This window comes from Mugil cephalus, chromosome 3, assembly GCF_022458985.1.
Source record: "Mugil cephalus isolate CIBA_MC_2020 chromosome 3, CIBA_Mcephalus_1.1, whole genome shotgun sequence".
Lineage (NCBI taxonomy): Eukaryota > Metazoa > Chordata > Actinopteri > Mugiliformes > Mugilidae > Mugil > Mugil cephalus.
This window is the reverse complement of record NC_061772.1, coordinates 26,361,681-26,379,744: the sequence shown is the minus strand read 5'-3', so window position 1 is coordinate 26,379,744 and position 18,064 is coordinate 26,361,681. Positions and strand designations below refer to the sequence as shown.

General features: G+C 38.7%; 1 protein-coding gene across 2 annotated transcripts in view; it reads left to right on the top strand.

Annotated features, from left to right (window-relative positions):
• The window catches only part of gpc6a (glypican 6a), a 156,081-nt gene that overhangs the window by 66,987 nt on the left and 71,030 nt on the right, over window positions 1-18,064 (top strand). For both annotated transcript variants that reach the window (XM_047581250.1, XM_047581249.1), the window contains exon 3: window positions 10,088-10,479. In XM_047581250.1, coding sequence (XP_047437206.1) covers window positions 10,088-10,479 — 392 coding nt within the window. The remainder of the gene's footprint in view (window positions 1-10,087; window positions 10,480-18,064) is intronic.

Genomic DNA, 18,064 nt, shown 5'->3' with positions numbered 1-18,064 from the left:
CCAGGCAGGTAGGACACATAATAAGAATGTTGTTGTTTGGCTGCAGCTGAAACAAAGGGGAGAGAAAAGCCGGTCACGCATGAGTCACGTTTGCCAATCACCGTTTCCATTTTTTTTGTTCATATTCAGTGAATCAAACAAGCAAAACAGAGCCTCTCTACATTTTCATTTTCGGTGATTTTGATTTAATTACATGTTTTGTTGTGTTTTTTTTTTTGTTTTTTTGTTGTTTTTCAACCCTTCCAGTTCATTCATGTTAACAATCAGGGCACAAAACGATACTGTCTTAGCTGGCCACTCTGTTATTTCTTGAGCAGGTGATGAATATTCAAGAGAACAAACCTTTGTTGTTTTGTGTGATTTTTGAGTGATTCGAACCAAAACAAATTGCAGTCATGTCACGAGTTGGTTCTGATTAGAAAAAAAAAAATAAATTAAAAAATTTTAAAAAAGCCTTATTGTCCTGTGAGTTGAATTTGACCCTTTTTCAAATGTCTATCACATAATTTAATATAAATGTGGTGCAAGAAGTGTCTATTATAGTAAGTACTTGAGAGGATCTTAACATAGTAAGACTCATACATTTTATTTTAGGCTTTATAAATAGGGACCCTGGGGAGGACAAAGGTTACGTATCATACTACAAATAGTTTCTGAATAAGGGCAGGATGGAAAACCATTACAGCATGGACACTGTAACACCACTTGTATCTTTGCTGTACATGGCCTTGCGCACATTGTGTGCTGTCATCAATGTAAAAAATCTAATGCATTACAAACTAAGAGAAAATGTTTTTTTTGTAGACTACCAGTTTCACCAGGAGTGGCCTCAATAGCCCATGACATACAGCGGTCACATGACTTTAAATCATCTTATGTTATCTCAGTAGCGGGTGCCACTACCACTTCAAACTCCATAAAAGATCCGCAACGAAGCGAACGCTGTTAGCAAAAATAAAACCATCTTTGATATGTGTGTTATTCAGCCTTGTTCCCCGGGTACCGAAACGATATTACTCTGCTGTTCAGCTGAATGACCTGCTGAACCCAACAGTGGATGAAACGTGACACCCTTTTCTTCAACCTGGAACACTAACCCCGTCTGTAAGAGGATCTGGATTCTAGGGGCTAACAAGGTCAGAGATGTGGTCAGGTGCTAGTCCGGCACAATTTACTGGTCAGCGCTGAAGGTGACCAGTATATTTTCAGTATCAATTTTACTGACAGGTCTGGTGACGTTCAGAGAGAGAGAGAGACAGAGGGGATTGGTATCTATACGCTAGTGAAAATTGTCTGATTAAACATGACTAAATCCTTCAGTTTGCTCAGAAATAACACACCATACCGACTAGTTCTGTTCAAGCATAACCTGATAAGAAGAGTCTACAGTTTAGTGATGGTGTAGGGCGGCGGGGTCAAACTCATTTTAGTTCAGACAGCCACATACAGCGCAATCTCATCTCAAGTGAGCCAGACCTGTAACATAATAACTTAATGACCTATAGATAATAACACCTTCCCTTCTTTTCCCTTTGTTTAATGCAAAGAAATGTATAATTAAAAAAAACACAGTTGATCAAGATCCTGAAATTCATTAAGAAAAATAAGTGTAATTTTGGTGCGTTGCTAACCCTAGCGGAAAATATTCAGAAAGATGCCAATTTTATTGAAAAATTTAGCCCTATTCACACGGGACTAGTTTTACCTGGGGACCCCCGGTAATTTCTAATAATCACAGAGGACATCTCTGATATTAATCCCATGTGAATTGTCCATGTCCATGATTTGTAAAGTAAAAATTAGTCTGCAAATTACCTACCATAATTCTCGTGACACAGAGGTCCTTTGATACTAATCTAGTGCAAATCGACATCTCTGTGATTTAGGTGTGAGGTTTTTTGTTTGATTTGTGGCTTTTTTTCTGCCTCTTGTCACTTAAGAATCATGATGGATGTGCTTTAATTCAAAGTTGGGACAGATGTTAGAGTCGCAAAGTCGAGATGTCTCTGAACTATTCACCCGTTTAGATGGATGAAACCATTAAATCAACCAGTAATGTGTTCATCGGCAAAGGTGGAGCTGATTTAAATAGTGACAGGTCGTTGGTAATTTCTTCCCCAGGATAAATAGTATCAAAAATATATATTTTTTTAATCCATTATAATTTGCAAAAATCATTTACACAGTGGAGTGAGACGGGAAGTAGCAGAGCAATAACAACGAAACAACACAGAGTTTGTTTAACCCGTGCGATTGCACCACATGAAACACAGAAGTAGTGAGTAATATTTGAATCACAGGACATCCTCTAATTTTCACACATTGTACAATCATCCCATGGGCCAGATCGGACCCTCTGACGGGCCAGGTTTGGCCCCCAGACTATATGTTGGACATCATGCTATGTTAACCATGTTTACCATGTTTGTTTATGGAGACTAATTCCATTATATTGCATTGGGTCATAAACCCCAAAATTCATTTTTTGACCTGATGACAGCACTAGATGGACATAGGATCAATAAAGTAGCTCCAGTGCAACAGTGCATCTGGGTTAGGCCCCAATTATCTGTGCCAGACTTCATAAATGTTCGTAAATCCATTAAACAGACCTTCACCTCATTTATGAAAGGACCCCGCAGGTCACTTAGGCAAGCATGTTATTACAACCTTTTGTTATGCTGAGTTGACAGTTTCAATTAGTTGCTGTGCTAATCACAAAAAAGGAATTTATGTGAAGTTAGAGAGCCACAGCATTCCCACAAAGGGAGGAGGAGGTTAGGGTGGATGGATGGGATGACAAAACGTTTAACATCTCCTCGTTCTGAACTAATAACACCAACAAGTCACATTTCCCGCCACATTTATTTCTCCCCGGCGGTGAGCGTATGCACTAAACACGCTCCCTCTTTGTGTTGCGAAAATACTCACAAGAAACAGCGGCGTTTACTATAATTTGAAACCATACTTGTACCCAAGTACTCCTCCAGTGAGGAGCAGCTGGGATTGATACTGGGTACGGATAACTTGCAGCTTGAAGCGGTTCACTTGAGTAAAGCTGTCGCGAAAACATGCCACTTTTGTTCTCCTCTTAAAAATGTTTTGGGAAAAAAAAAAGTCGAGGAGAGTCCTCCAAGTGTAGTGGTCAACTCAAATTATATTATTCTCTGTTTACAGGAGTAGGAGAAGCATCGTAGCTAAGAATTTGGAGTTATTTTACTTTAGTTCAGTGCTTTTTATTTTGTGTGCAGTTAAACGGTGTAACAGATCACCTTGTCTCTGACTTTATTCAAAATGTGTTATATTTCCAGGCTAAAATGTAATAATATTTATGGTAAGCTTTGTGCAAAAACTACCCCTCTGGTCATTCAAGACCGTCGGACCATTAATTAAAATTTGGTCTTAATTAACCACAGTAAAAAATTCCATTGTTTGAGGCTCTTAAAAATGAGCTTTCTAATGGCGTGACGTAAAAAACGAAATTAACGGGTGAGCGCATGTATTCTTCTGTGGATAAAGTGTTATTATCAGAGCAACAGAAAGGTCACCTTTATTAATCATAATAATTATTTACAGTAATTAGGCCAGATATCAGAGGACTTCCTACTGCTTTCACAGGAAATTGATTCTTCACGCTCGGAATTACTTCAAGGGTACTAACTTACGTGCGTATATTGTGCAATGTGAAAATTTTAAAGTCGATCTTCAATTATGACTAATGTGGAGCTTCTCCCTGCCACAGGTCTTGTATGTCTAATTATTCACTGTGTATCCTCTTGTGGGGGGAAAAACAACCTTAGAGTGACAAGATGATTAATAATAATGGTAATAATGATAATACGTGGTATTTGTGCAGTAACTTTATATAACAAACCTTTTTTTTGTGCACTTCATAGACCTTGAACATACTCTGCTTCATAACTAAGATATTATATAGCTCATATGCTACAAAATTGAAAAAGAAGTTAATATGTTAATATGTCTGATAACCTTGAGAGGGTTGTTAAAAAAACTGTATTGTGATGCCATCTTATCGTTTTTATCCATATACCTCCCTGTATTACTGTCTATAATATACTTTATTTATTTATTTTTAGTTTGCCCCAAATTATGGTGCTGTCCCAGTTATTTAAACACAAGCACATGAAGTAAGAGCACGTGTTTTGTGTCAGTTCGTCTTTAAATTACTGTAAATAACGCAATTATTGGCTTGTGCGTCACGTTGCGTCTGCAGTTGTGTCGTCCGACTTTTTTACCGACTCCCTTTAGATAATTGTGAATCTTCATGGTCTGAAAAAAATCAAGAGCACAAACATCAGGCTTTTAAAAGCTGGGCTAACGTCTATTTTTATTAGCGTATTCAGTACGCTATGAGACCGTGGCGGAGTGAATTAGGCCATGGCGGGCTGCCATAGTATTAACACTGTATGGGGAAACCCTGTTATTTATTTGAATAAATTGTGTTTTATATAAAAATCCATTAAATAAATTCTTACCGTGTTATAATATACTAAATATTGTAAGAGTTTCTTTGAATCTGCATTAATACTCCTACATTAGGAGAGCAATTACTTGACCATTCCTTTCTTATGTGTGGGATTTTATGCAATATTTGATTTTTATGCATCTTATTTTTTTATATATTTTTTAAAAAAAAAATTTATACATATTTATATTATTTTTATTGTTTTTCCATTTGAGTCACGTTTGACGCCTTGCAGCTGCCACTTCATGTGAGCAACAGCAACAAAACAATCTCCTTAAAGGAGCAATAGAGTATCCTGATTCTCCTTTTATGTTTCAAGCTGAGTTTAGGTTGTTGAACTAAGAGGTCAGTAAACGAGCTTCCATACGTGCGCCTGTCTGTTTCACAGTTAAGTTCTTGCTACATATTTATGATACTTTTCCAACTTGATTTGCACATCCTTGGTTTTATGGAGAGATTTGGATACGTAACGGTTCCTAAGTGCATATTGTGTTGCAAGCATACACCCATGTATCGACAGGTTTCCAAGTATTAAAGACCCTGGAGGCCGGGTAGCTGAATGTTACCCAAGGTCAATAACTCTCAATGATAATTCCCAGGCCAAATATGTACTTTGGCCGGCAGAAAGCAATTCACTCCTCATGAGTTGGCAAGCTACCGCAGCTATTTGAAACTCTCAGAACAGCCTGTTTTCCAGGTAACAGGCCTTTAAATCACACCAAAACTGTTCGCTGTTAAGCAAAGAGAAGAGCGGTGAATGTTTCAGTGTGCTCATCCATTAGCTCCAAACACTCTTGGAGATCATTTATTTTTAACAGAAATTTTAATGGAAAATGCCTTAAAATAAATAAAAAATTAATAAATATCTGCAAAAATATTTGCCGCTGTAGAAGACCAAGAAAGATCTCCCAACCTTAATTGGCGCAGGCACAGACTTGTCGATTGTGTGAAGAACACTGTGTTTTAAAGTCCTTCAAGTGGCCTCCAGAATCAATTGTTGAACACCAAGCCATCAGTACCACTCAGCACCCTTGTTACTGGGGATAAAAAAGACCAAGAAAAACTGCCATTGAAGAGATCCATCTTAATGCCAATGTGTTTCAGGGAGTCATGTAATAACCATAGCAACTCTGGCTTTCACATCCCTAAGTGCAACATCATCAAAGTCATTTATGTGGTCCACATGCTCAGGTTTATTCAGCAAGATGAATTAGCATGGTAACATAACATGATGTCATTAATGATATCAATTACACAATATTTATATTCTCTGATATTTATATTCTCTAATTGTGGGTGTAACTTTGTGTTACTCTACTGCACAGACGACTGTGTGAACCGTTTCTGTGAACTCATGTCTTTGCCTTTGGACCTCATTAGCTCAAGCGACTTGATTAATTTTGAAAGTTCTGACTTTTCTTCTAAGCACAATTTATCTTTCTCGCCCTTTCCTGTTTTAGTGGTTAATGTAATTCATGGGAATAATTGTAATGGACTTAATCTTTCATGAACCGTGTCGACATCCAAAACTGTGTCACTCTTTCTCTCAGGCTTACAAATGCAGGCTTTAGTTCATGTATGAAAGTCAAGGTATGAGTCAGTATGGCGTTAGGTTTGGATTATGGAAATGTTTATTAACTAGTTTGGGAATCTGCTAATGTTGTACTACAGCTGCATAGGACCCTGCAGTGTCAAACAGCTTTTAACAACTTTTACAACACATTGGACGTGATATTTATTCTCCGATGGACGAACACTCGAAGAAATACATCATAATTTAGTTGAATCCCAATTTTAGCCACCATTAGTACAAAGATAACTGATATAAATAACATGGTGTTCCCTTTGAGTTGCTATATTTTTATTACTGGATTTCCCACCAGATGAAGAAAAGCATCTATCTGTCTATTTATGATCCATCTAAGGAGCAGTTTAGAAGATAAGACGGAGATTTAAGAAAAAATAAATAAATAAAATAAAATAAAACACAGCAGCCTCCAGAATGCACAGGGGCATACACGTCCTTGATTCAGGTCTAATTGGAAAAATGGAATGAGAAATGCCCCGCAGGCTCTTAATATTTAAACAAATGTTGGTGTAATGGCAGGTCATTCAGTTACAAAGAAACTAGAGTGAGTGACTAGGGATTGGTCCAGTTACTGTTTTAGGCGTGGATACACGGTGCCACATCGGTAGAAAGAAAAGGGTTTGGCTAAATGTGTAAAAAGCTGGTAAAAGATGCACACATTATCAAAAAAACAGCGCAAACCAAACTTTAAATTGGTGGCAAAGAAAACGTATTGCGACATTAGCAAGTGCAGCAGAGCACATGCAGATGTGCTGTGTCACAATACACTGGTGGTTTGGCAGACTGCATAACACAGGGCTATTGTGCAGGGCTCAGGACGGTAACCTCAGCCAGCAGCAGACTGTTTAGGATTCCACTCTCCAAACGCCACTGCAGGAGAAGTGTTTTTCCACTTGACATGGTCAGTAGTTTAGTAAAACATTACTATTGCATTGCTTCGATTTGCCTCAACATTGCATCGCTTCAATGATTTCAGATTCATCAGTTTTTCACGTGTTGGCCCAATATTCTCCTTTTCTTTCCCCAGATTTAAAATCTAATATTATCCAAATCAATGTTTTGGGCAGGTATTAAAAATGCTGTAAACGAAGGATGTTTATTTTCATCAATTAACAAAATGCATCGAATGAACAGAAGCATCGAGTCTCCTAGGTATTTTCACTCAGTTTTTGAAGGAACTTGGCTGGTAGGTTGTTCCAAACATCTTGGAGAACTAACCACAGATCTTCTGGATGTAGGATTCCTCAAAACCTTCTGTCTCTTCATGTAATCCCAGACACACTTCATGATGTTGGACTCTGTGGGGGCCATGCCATCACTTCCAGGACTTCTTGTTCTTCTTTACCCTGAAGATAGTTCTTAATGACCTTGTCTGTATATTTGGGGTGTTTGTGCTGTTGCAGAATAAATTTAGGGCTAATCATACACCTCCCTGATGATGCTGATGATGATGGATAAGTATCTGCATGTATTTCTCAGCATTTAATACCATTAATCGTGACCAAATCCCCAACTCCACTTGCAGAACTTGCAAGGAGCCTCCACCATGCTTCACTGTTGCCTGCAGACGCTCATTATTGCAGCGCTCCCCAGCCCTTCAGTGAACAAACTGCCTTCTGCTACAGACAAATATTTCTAATTTTGACTCATCAGTCCAGATCACCTGCTGCCATTTTTCTGCACCCCAGTTGATTCGTTTTTATGCATAGTTGAGTCTCTTGGCCTTGTTTCCATGTCAGAGGGATGGATTTTTGGCTGCAACGCTTCCATGAAGAGCACTTCTGGACTCCGGACAGTAGATGGGTGTACCTGGGTCCCACTGGTTTCTGTCAGTCCTGAGCTGATGGCTCTGCTGGACATCTTCCAATTTCACAAAAGAGAAATATGCTTGATGTGTTTTTCATCTGCTGCACTAAGTTTTGTTGGCCGACCACTGCGACTACAAAATCCATGACTTTTAAGGACTGATGCTGGTTTGAAGGCAAATGGTAGTAACACCAAATATTGACGTGAATTAGATTTTTCTTTTGTTCACTCACTTTGAATGTTGTAAATTGATAAAAAAAAAAACATTATTTATATATTTGAGCGCATTCTTAGTTTACAGCATTTTTTCCACACCTGCTTAAAAAGTTTGCACAGTACTGTATATATTTATTTATTTTATATATATTATTTTGGAGGGTTAACGCTGACAGCCTCTCTCTATATATAGACTGCTAGCATTAACCCTCCAAAAGAAATGTGCAATAAATGTGCAAGTGAGGATGCCCTAACCGGGAGAGGAGCACTCAGATGGTTTGCTTTATTAACAATCTTTCCACGTGTTTGTTTACAAAGGATCGAGTTGGAATATTTTGACATTTGTGCTCAGAGAGTTGTGCTATGATCTTCCCGACGTTTACGCCTGTGCACTCAGGAACATGGGATCCTATTAGCTAGGCTTCAGTGAGACTCCCCAGCTAATTCTGCATTTTTTTTTCTTTCAATTATTTTCTTTTTTCCTCTCTATTTTTTCACTTGAGTTAATGCTCAAGAGATCAGGGGCTTACACGGAAGAAAGCCACTTGGGCAGACGACAAAGAAACAATAATATAATTGCTGCGAACGTTGACTTGTGCCGTTGCACTTTTGCACTTATTAATTAATTCCCATAGTGAAAAAAAAACTCTATCAAAAGATAACGAGAAGATAGAAAAGCTGATCAAAAGTGAATGACCTGAAACAACAAATTTAAATTCTGCTCATTTTAATGCATTTTAATGCTGGGTTATCACTTCCATTAATGTTCTCCAGGGAGTTTGAATTTTTAGATCCGACTGACAATGTTGTACTGTATTGTGGGTAGTATGTGAGTGGGCAGAAACTTAAGTTTTGTTCACACAGGCAGCTTCAGGGCCAGAGTTAGCCATTTCTTTGTTCTTTCTCAGTGTGCAATTTGGTATAAATTGCATGCCAAACTTTGCAGATCGCACCTCACTCTTTGGGCCTTAAGCCTGTCATTTATTGTGGCTAAATGACGCACAACTGCCCACAAATGCCTTCGACTGGGGCTACTAAAGACGGGGGTTAGCTTCATTTCATCGCTGATGCCGTTAGGACAATGACGGCAACAAAACTGATCATAGTGTGTCAGATGATACCAGGCTTCCCCATCTGGGATTTGAACACTTCCTATTTGACCCTGTTAGTCGTTCTGTGATTCATACCGCTGTCATTTACACAGTGATATTGTTGTGTGGAGTTTTCACGGTCTGTTTTTTTTGAACAAGTGAGAGAATGACTGAGAATAAGTGGTTAAGCGCGCCGTCAATTCGGTTATGCCGCGTGACAATGAAATGCCGAACAATTGTAGATTAGCTGGAGGAATTCAAATGTCATTGGTTTCATTTTTGGAATGATGTTTTTTTTTCTTTTTTTTTTTTGCATCCTGTATCAAAGGCTCATATATTAATAGAAACGAAAATAGATGTGCTTATCTTGCAGGTGCATTTTACTTACTTTCTTTTTTTGAATTCTTAATTCAAAGGGAATGAAGCTCCTGTAACACGATATTCAATTATAGGCCTCCAGACCAGCTGCCTCGGTGGACAAATAAATTTTCAGTGAGAATCTAATGCGTCTGGGAATAATGGTGGGTGCCCAGGAAGATAATGTATACTAGTGTCTGTGTTGAAAACTTATGAATATTTTGTTACAGTATGCAATCAGAACCTTTACATTAATCATTCATAGTCCTTGTGGCCCATTATTTCTGCTATTAAATTATTAATGCTTTGCACTGACTTTCTTCACATAATCAAGTAGCCATTGTGTGCTGCTATACATCGTCCTGGTGAGAAAATAAGCCACTTAAAACAACATTACTCTGAGGACATGCTCTTGAATCCCTTTGTTTGGTGTTATATTGTGGGGAAATACACCGTAAATATCTGCATAATGACCCAGGTGTGTGCCCTTTCTCTTCCTCCCTCCCTCCCTCCCTCCTCTCCCCGAACCGTCCACCTATCTAGAGTTTTTCTTGGAGCTGCTGGAAAATTCTGAGAAGTCTCTCTACAGCTTGTTCACGCGGACGTACGGGAAGCTGTTCATGCAGAACTCTGGGGTATTCCAGGACCTGTTCACCGAGCTAAAGCGCTACTACACGGGGGGCAACGTCAACCTGGAGGAGATGCTGAACGACTTCTGGTCTAGGCTGCTGGAGCGCATGTTCCAGCTCCTCAACTCCCAGTATCACTTCACGGACGACTACCTGGAGTGCGTCAGTAAATACACGGACCAGCTAAAGCCCTTTGGAGATGTGCCCAGGAAACTGAAGGCCCAGGTCACCAGGGCCTTCATCGCTGCACGGACGTTTGTCCAGGGGCTGATGGTGGGTCGGGAGGTCGCCAACAGGGTGGCTAAGGTAGGTTAAGTTTTTAATCTCATCTTTACTGTTACTTGCTGTTAGTTGTTGGGCGCTGTTGCAAGTTTGTCCAAAAATGCAAATAGACTGAAATCAAGCCTGTGTCTCTTCAATGCGTTATTTTAGTAGACATCAGTGTGCACGCAGTAAAATCCTGCGTCTACATGCCCCTCTTTTTTTTTAGCGTTCTTAATTCTTTGAGACCCTTTTTCATCATATTCCAAAATATTGTTGCATTATTTAGCAAAAGCTGAGAAATAAATAGCAAACATTTTGATTCCAAACCAAGGTCTTTATTTGGGTACACTTGATCTCTGTGTGCGTGTGTGTGTGTGTGCATGTGCGTGTGTGTGTGTGTGTGTGTGGGCGGGGTGAGGTAAGCTCGCATGAATGCTGCTGTACAGAATCCATCGCTCCACATTTTTATTAGAATCAGCAGCAAAGACGGAAGTTTAGCAAGAGAAGTATTAATACACGTGTCACCTGAGGTTTTGGACGGGGTCTTGTTTGCAGTCTTGTCATTTTGTTTCTTTTTTGGACGTTGTGTACGTGGAGAACGCGAGCTGAGAGCTGAGAGTTTCATCAAAGGAAAATAAGTTAGTTCCTTTTGAGAAGTTTCTTGATTAGACCCTGAAAAAAAATGAAAAATATTTGAGCATTATCATACACTGGAGATTATAAATGTGTTTTTAAAGGCTTAGTGAATAGGTTTTATAATTCCACATTAAACACAAGTTATGCAACAGTTTTTGTTTTTGGTAGTTTTTTTTATTTTGTTTATTGGTGACGTCTAAACTAAAATACTGTATATAAATCCTGGAAAGAGCTCTGCTTTGTGAAAGAACTAGAAAACAAGTGACTCGTTTATATTGCAGTTAGTACTTTAGTCAAGGTGTAAGTTAAAATGGTGTTTCTGAAAATACTTAGTACTTTAGTAACGTTTCCCTCCCTGCTGATGTCTGTGATCAAACTGGTCACTTCCAATATCTGAGCCCGGAGTGGAAGAGATGAAGTGGTGAAGAAGAGACGCGGGGGAGTGGGACATGTAAATTTTAGAAAGTGCTTGACCGGATGCAAAATTAGTATACACCCTGGAGTGCAGCATGAGTCATCAGACGTCTTAAATAGTTTTCCAGGAAGCAACAAACTCTAAATTACATTTGGATAAATACATTTATCTACAGCACAATATAATATCCACATCAAATGTGAGTTAAAGGAGACTTTAAACATTCAGAAATCTCTAAATATAGACCCTTTGCATGCCCATGGTTTATTGCCAGTTTATTGTGGTTGTTGTGATCCCCATTAGCTGCTGCAATCAACAACTAATCTAAATAAAGATAAAATAAAATAAAGACTGAAATAAAATAAAACGATAACAACGACAAAACAATAACCCTTGGTGATACTAAGACACAGAGTTCACATTCTTTCATTCAGCTAAACTAAATGTAAATTGGATAATACTCATAAATGACAAATGACAATAATCATAACTTATAAAATAAGATTATTTTATAAACGTGTCTTATAAAATAGAGAATAAAATGCTGTCTAATTCGTCTGATCTTTTCATTCACCATGTTAATAATGATGGTCTCCGCCTGGCAAGTAGCTGATCCTTTGAAAGCCAATATTCTTTACTTGCTAGTAGACCCAGATTAAATAAAAATATAGTTCAAACAGCATGTTTTTTCAAGTACCAGGGTCTGGGGCAGAGATTAGACTCATTCTTTGGTTCCTTTATTTAGCTTGAAGCTCACTGTCACCTTCCAATTCAACTGATGAGACAAACTGTGAGACGAACAAAGAAGAAAGAAAGAAAAAAAGTAAGAGCCATGGTGAGATGGGAAATAAAATAAAAGACATATTAAGTTGAGGGGGAGAAAAGTTATACAGGAACTCAGCTGCATGACACATAATATATAAACTCAAAAGAAACGCAGTTTGAACAAAAACCATCTAGTCAATACTCAACCAGGGGATTTCCAGGGATGAACTTTTAGAGATTTTAGAGATGAATCCGTTCACAAATTATATTTATTTTTCAAATTTCATATGCATGTTTGCAGTTTTACCATCAAAATCACCAAAAGTACTGCTTAGTGTAAAGTTAATGCACAGTTTATAGTTATGCGTCAGACCATAGCAACGTAGCCTGATGCGCAAGTTTGAGAGATATACGTCTTTGGCAACATTTTGTCAAAAAAAGAGGAACAAGAAAAAGAAAATGAAGCAGAGGAAGTAGAAACAAAAATTAACCCGACTGACGAGCACACAAGGCTGAATGTCTCCCACCGGCGTAGGCTACGTGCGTAGGCTACGTGCGTGGGTTACGGCGTCCATGTTCCACAGAGTTACAAAACACTTTCTAATGTGTGTTTTTTCAATTTGAAAACTGTTGTTAGTGCGTGGAAAAACAGATTTTTGAAATAATGTAGATGTGGGCTTTAATTGATAGTGATTGCCTTGTAAAGTGTTTAACATGAGACGGAGGTAAAACACTGAACCCAACCCGACTTGAAATTTTAGAATTCTTCAAAAGTAGTTTTATCCGTACACACAAGGAAAAAGAAATAATGAATTCCCTCTATTACAGCAAACATAGCACTGTCAGTTTATTGCTTTTTATGTCTAAATCGGCAGCTTGATATTAAATTTGCATACCCCCCCATACATCTATATAAGATCTCTGAAGAGTCACTGATGCTTATTATCTCCTTTTTATCACACCACCGAGCAGAGTTTCCACCAGTTCTCAGCTGTGTTAAAGCGTTAAAATGTGCCCCTCCATACATCTGTCCCAGGCCTATAAGGCGCTGCCATTCTGGATCAGATCCCATATTCCCTGCGTCTTCATCAATTATGAAGGCGAGCCAGGAAACAGTGCGGCTTTGCTGAAGGCTGTCAGGCTGGTGAACAACCATAGAACTCGAGGTGAAAAGTTGCCTGACATGACAAATCACCTTGACCTTAGAATCACCCGAGCCGCTTGCTGCTTCCAGTGACAAAAAGCCACTTGCATCTCCTTACAGCCTGGTCTCAGACCAATTTTAAAGTTCTTGGGTATATTCAAGGAGGTGTTCAATTTCATATCCTGGCAAGCAGCAGGGATTTTCATACACTTTGTGACAAAATGCTAAATTTGTGTCACGCTGTTGCTGCTGCAGTTTGCGAGCACATGATGGTCAAACCTTTCAAAGCTGGACTGCTGGGACAAAAACACCATCTGTCATCAAGGTGGAACACTGTGCACTTTACTTTCTATACTGTCGGGTTAAACGGTGGCGGAGGACACGCGGTGTTAAGATAATTTAGTAAAAGTACAGATGAAACACTGTGCAGATACTCAACCTTTCAACTATTTTTATTGGTTTTGCTCTATTTTATTTTATTTCCAAGTACTTGCCTTGCTAGAGTAATGGCTTATCTTGGACTGCGGGAAACTATAATGGGTATTTGTCAAAATTTAGCATTTTGCAGAGCAAATCTAAATATAAATCTGAGAAAATTGATTATGGGAAGAAAGCCAGTCCAAAGCATTAATGAACTGAGAAAATAACCAGGAGATTAATTGGTAATAAATGTAATTCTTAGTTGCAGCCATTGTTTAGTGTCTAATATCATTTTTAAATTTGAATAATCGCTTTTGATGCGTTCAGTCTTCCGACTCTGTCATGAACATTTCTGTTTAACCTGATAATTTTAAATGTTTCTTTTTAGTTGAAACTAAAAGATTCTCTTTGATCACCTTATGATACGAACGAAGATGAAATCTTTAACTGAAACGAAGGCCTACCCTTCAACCCATTGAGTGTTCGCGAAGGAAGAAAGTCTGTGTGTGTTATCACTAGATTAAATTAATGTGCCTCTATCCAATGAGTGCAGTCTACCTGGTGTTATCAGCTTTAATTAATTGTAAATGCACATAAAAAGGCTTTTAAGTGTAGTATATTAGATCATTTTAACCTAATTACTTTATACTGAAATGATAACAACCAGTGTGCAACTGCCCATATCTGATATGGCCTTAAGCATTAATGGAGCCTACACTGATAAAAATACAGTGCTCCATATACTTAAAAACAGTAATGGGAGAATACAGAATTAATGACTACTCTTGTTTGATATACGGGATAAAATGATGCAAAAAGTTGCCTCCCTTTCATTTAAGTAGATGGAGCACTGTATTTTTATCAGTGCATTGCAACTAAAACCCCGTAGCTAACAGCTAACTAGTGCTAACGTCACGTAGAGGAAAAAAACACATCTCTGCTTACTTTAAATTACAGTCATTTGCAAACGATAGCTTGAAATTAAATCTGAATCAAGTATTTTAAAAACAACTTGCTAACATTAGTTTAGCATAACATTAGAAAAATATGTATCAAACATATCTAATCAACCAAAGATTTTGCGACCTACCAGGAACAAAAGCTAAGATGCACCAGCTTTAGTACCATTCGCAGAGGACCACAAATCTGGAATGAGGTTGATTAAAAAATTAAAAATACAACAATAAAAATACAGCTCCTTTAAATGTATATTTAACTTAATGATTATATCAGATCTGTTACTGACTGTAAGAACTAATGTAATGTAACCAGAAAACTGCGATTATTTATTGTATGTCGGTTATTTGTTTATATGTTGTTAAGGATATTTGGCCAATACCTTGGGTGTCGTTTGTGGTAAACTGGGTCCCCTATTAAAAGCTTTACACAGCTTCCCCGTGGTGCCCCCCATTTCACACATTCAAGGGATTCTTTGTATAACATGACAAAAATGTATGTCATGTAAATGGTGGTGTGAACTAAAAAGCCCGCGTGTTAGCGTGCACTCCTAATCTTTTCAAAACCTCTCAAGGCTGTGGAAGTTGTGTAGTGTGTCCCCAGCTTTTGTTGGACCTAGCTGTCTTCAACAAGTTGTTGGCCGAGTCTGGGGAGAGGTTTTGAAAACACTTACCGTTCCCCTCTTGCTGCAAAACAATGAGGTATTGATCCTGAAAGGCTTTCGAGTTGGCGAGTTTTCCTCTTATACAAGTAGCGTTGGTTGATTGTCTGAACAAAGAGAATCTGGTCGTCCGAGAGCATATCGACCAACGACTTGGCCAGTACATGTACAAAACTGCACTCTTTGTCTCTGCCACGGGTCCTGAGTCTAATTTAAATGTGACGTGTTGCATTTTGCACATTGATGCTAGCGAGCGACTTTAACGAGTTACCATTAAGGTTCCAACTCTAATAGCCAAATTAATGTTTAAATTTCTTCAAAGCCGAGGTTTTAAATTGACAAAAACGTCCCTTTGCAATGAAATGGCTGCTTTCAACCATCTGTCTGTTCAATTTTCCGCGTTCCTTTAACACAGGATGACGCGTTGATAATGATGAGCCTCGCATAATTACTGCTAACAGGCAGTTCTGCACCAGGCAAAGAGAGATATCAGCCCATAAAACGGGATTGCGTTCGACTGAGCACTGAGCAGTTTCCTGGACCCCAATCCTGGATTAAGAGCAGAATCTCTCCGGATTACAGTTTATGATGACCATTAAGAGTTTTATCCTGGCGGTGCTTAAAACACAGTTCAGCCACACTAAGGCCTGCTCAGAGAAGATTGCAGGGATTTGGACCTTTTGAGGTTTAAAGTTCGGCCATTTAGAGCACTTATCACTCACTCTGCATACGCACGGGAAGCTGGCCGAGTCCGCGGCGCATGTTTAGTCTAGATGATGGAATGGAAGTAGGGTATTTTGTGAGGAGGGATTTGTTTTCCCTGATGGCTCATACTGCCACGTTGATCTTATTATACACTCATTTCCGACCACGAACTGTCAGATAATTTCACTTTAATCCCCAAGCCAGTTTCTAATCTTTACACAACGCTTACCTTAGATTAAGTCTCTGCCAGATTACTTTGCTGACGTGTGAGAAACATCATCATCAGCCCGATGCAGCTTACCACTGTGTTTTATTTTAGCCTTTTCTACTTTAAAAACTCTGTGCCATTACTTCCCCGTCGAGGCAAAACAGCAATTCGGTGATTAAGGGTGCGAAGCTCAGAACATTGTGTCATTCTGAGGCAGCAAAAAAAATCAAACGAGACTAATGTAGATGACGTGCTTTGTGAGTTTAAACCTCCGTTTACTTTCGGAGAATAATGGCACTCTTTTAAATAATCTCACTTCTATTGTACTAATTTCCTGTCATGACAATTGAGTGCAGAGGATTTGTGGCCATACGAGCTGCATATATAAGATATATATATATATATATGTTTTTTAATGAAGTTGTTGTTTCTGCCGGTAGTTGATAAAAGAAAAATTAAACTGCCGCCCAGAAAAACTGCTGTCGATTAAACTTCACCAAGAGAATCCGACATGTTTCCTCCGAATGACACATTGAAGTTGAATGAAAGGAAATAGCAGGTGTAATTTCATACACCCCCCGTGTCCCTGCATGCGTCTATTGGTTATTGTTGTGCTGCTAGTCCTTCTCATCTCTGCACCTGCTTCACGGCGGCAAAGAAAACCAGAACTAGCTTTCTTAAGCTAAATGCAACAACAATTTTGTTTTTTTGTTTGATTTGTCCTCTGCTGTAGTGATTTTTCAATAACTAATGTTCACTGATTGGTTTTGGCCCTTGCCTTTCTAATCATCACAATAGCGTATGCCTCTTTCATACATCTTGCATTTAAAACATGTATATTATATACTTACCCACTTCAGAACTAACTGAGAATACAAATATGACGACGCTAGAAAGAGGATTGATAGCAGTTTGGTTTTCAGACATTAATCAAGTGACTAATTTGATGACGTGATGGCACATGTTTTAGCACAGCAAAGCAGATCCTCCGGTTTTACTGCTTGCAATTAATCTGCATTTAACATAGACTGTAAATAAAGATGGACGACAGAACAGGCTCCTCTGAAGTGAAGCCGAAGCAAACAGAGCTCCCCCTGCTGACTGGTTGCTTTTATTATTTTTTCCAAGGATGGTTTATGTCATTTTAGGTAGTTAATAGAATGCTGGTCTATTTTCCTGAGAGGTTGAGTTTTAGTTAGTTATTTGGAGACTATACGTTGCCATGCTAACGGTCCCGATGGACTGTTATAGTTGGAAAAAATAAATAAAGTACAAAGTATAATCCAGCATTTCCTTGTAACTGGTGGAGGTACAGCAGAGCGTGGCATTAATTTGTCAATAAAGTCTTTTCTGATTCTGATTCCGATGTGTTGTCCAGATCTATGTAAATCTACAGTATTTAAACTACTAGTTAAAGGGAAAATTGTCTTTACTGTATCTAATCAAGAGTGATAAATGTATTCCAGATTGCAGACAAGAACAGTTTGAAAGCTGATTCTGCTCTGGAGACATTAAATGACCTCCTCCACAAAAAAAAAAAAAAAAAAAATGCACGGTCCATCCATGTTTGTTAGCTATGGCCCACTCATACAGATGCACCAGACAAATTTCTCTCACTCTCTCTCTGTCTGTCTCCTCCTCTCTCGCTGGCTCGCGGCTCACACAGCTTGCTGGGGATAAGGCCTCAGCCACAGCGCTGTGACGGCAGATGGCAAC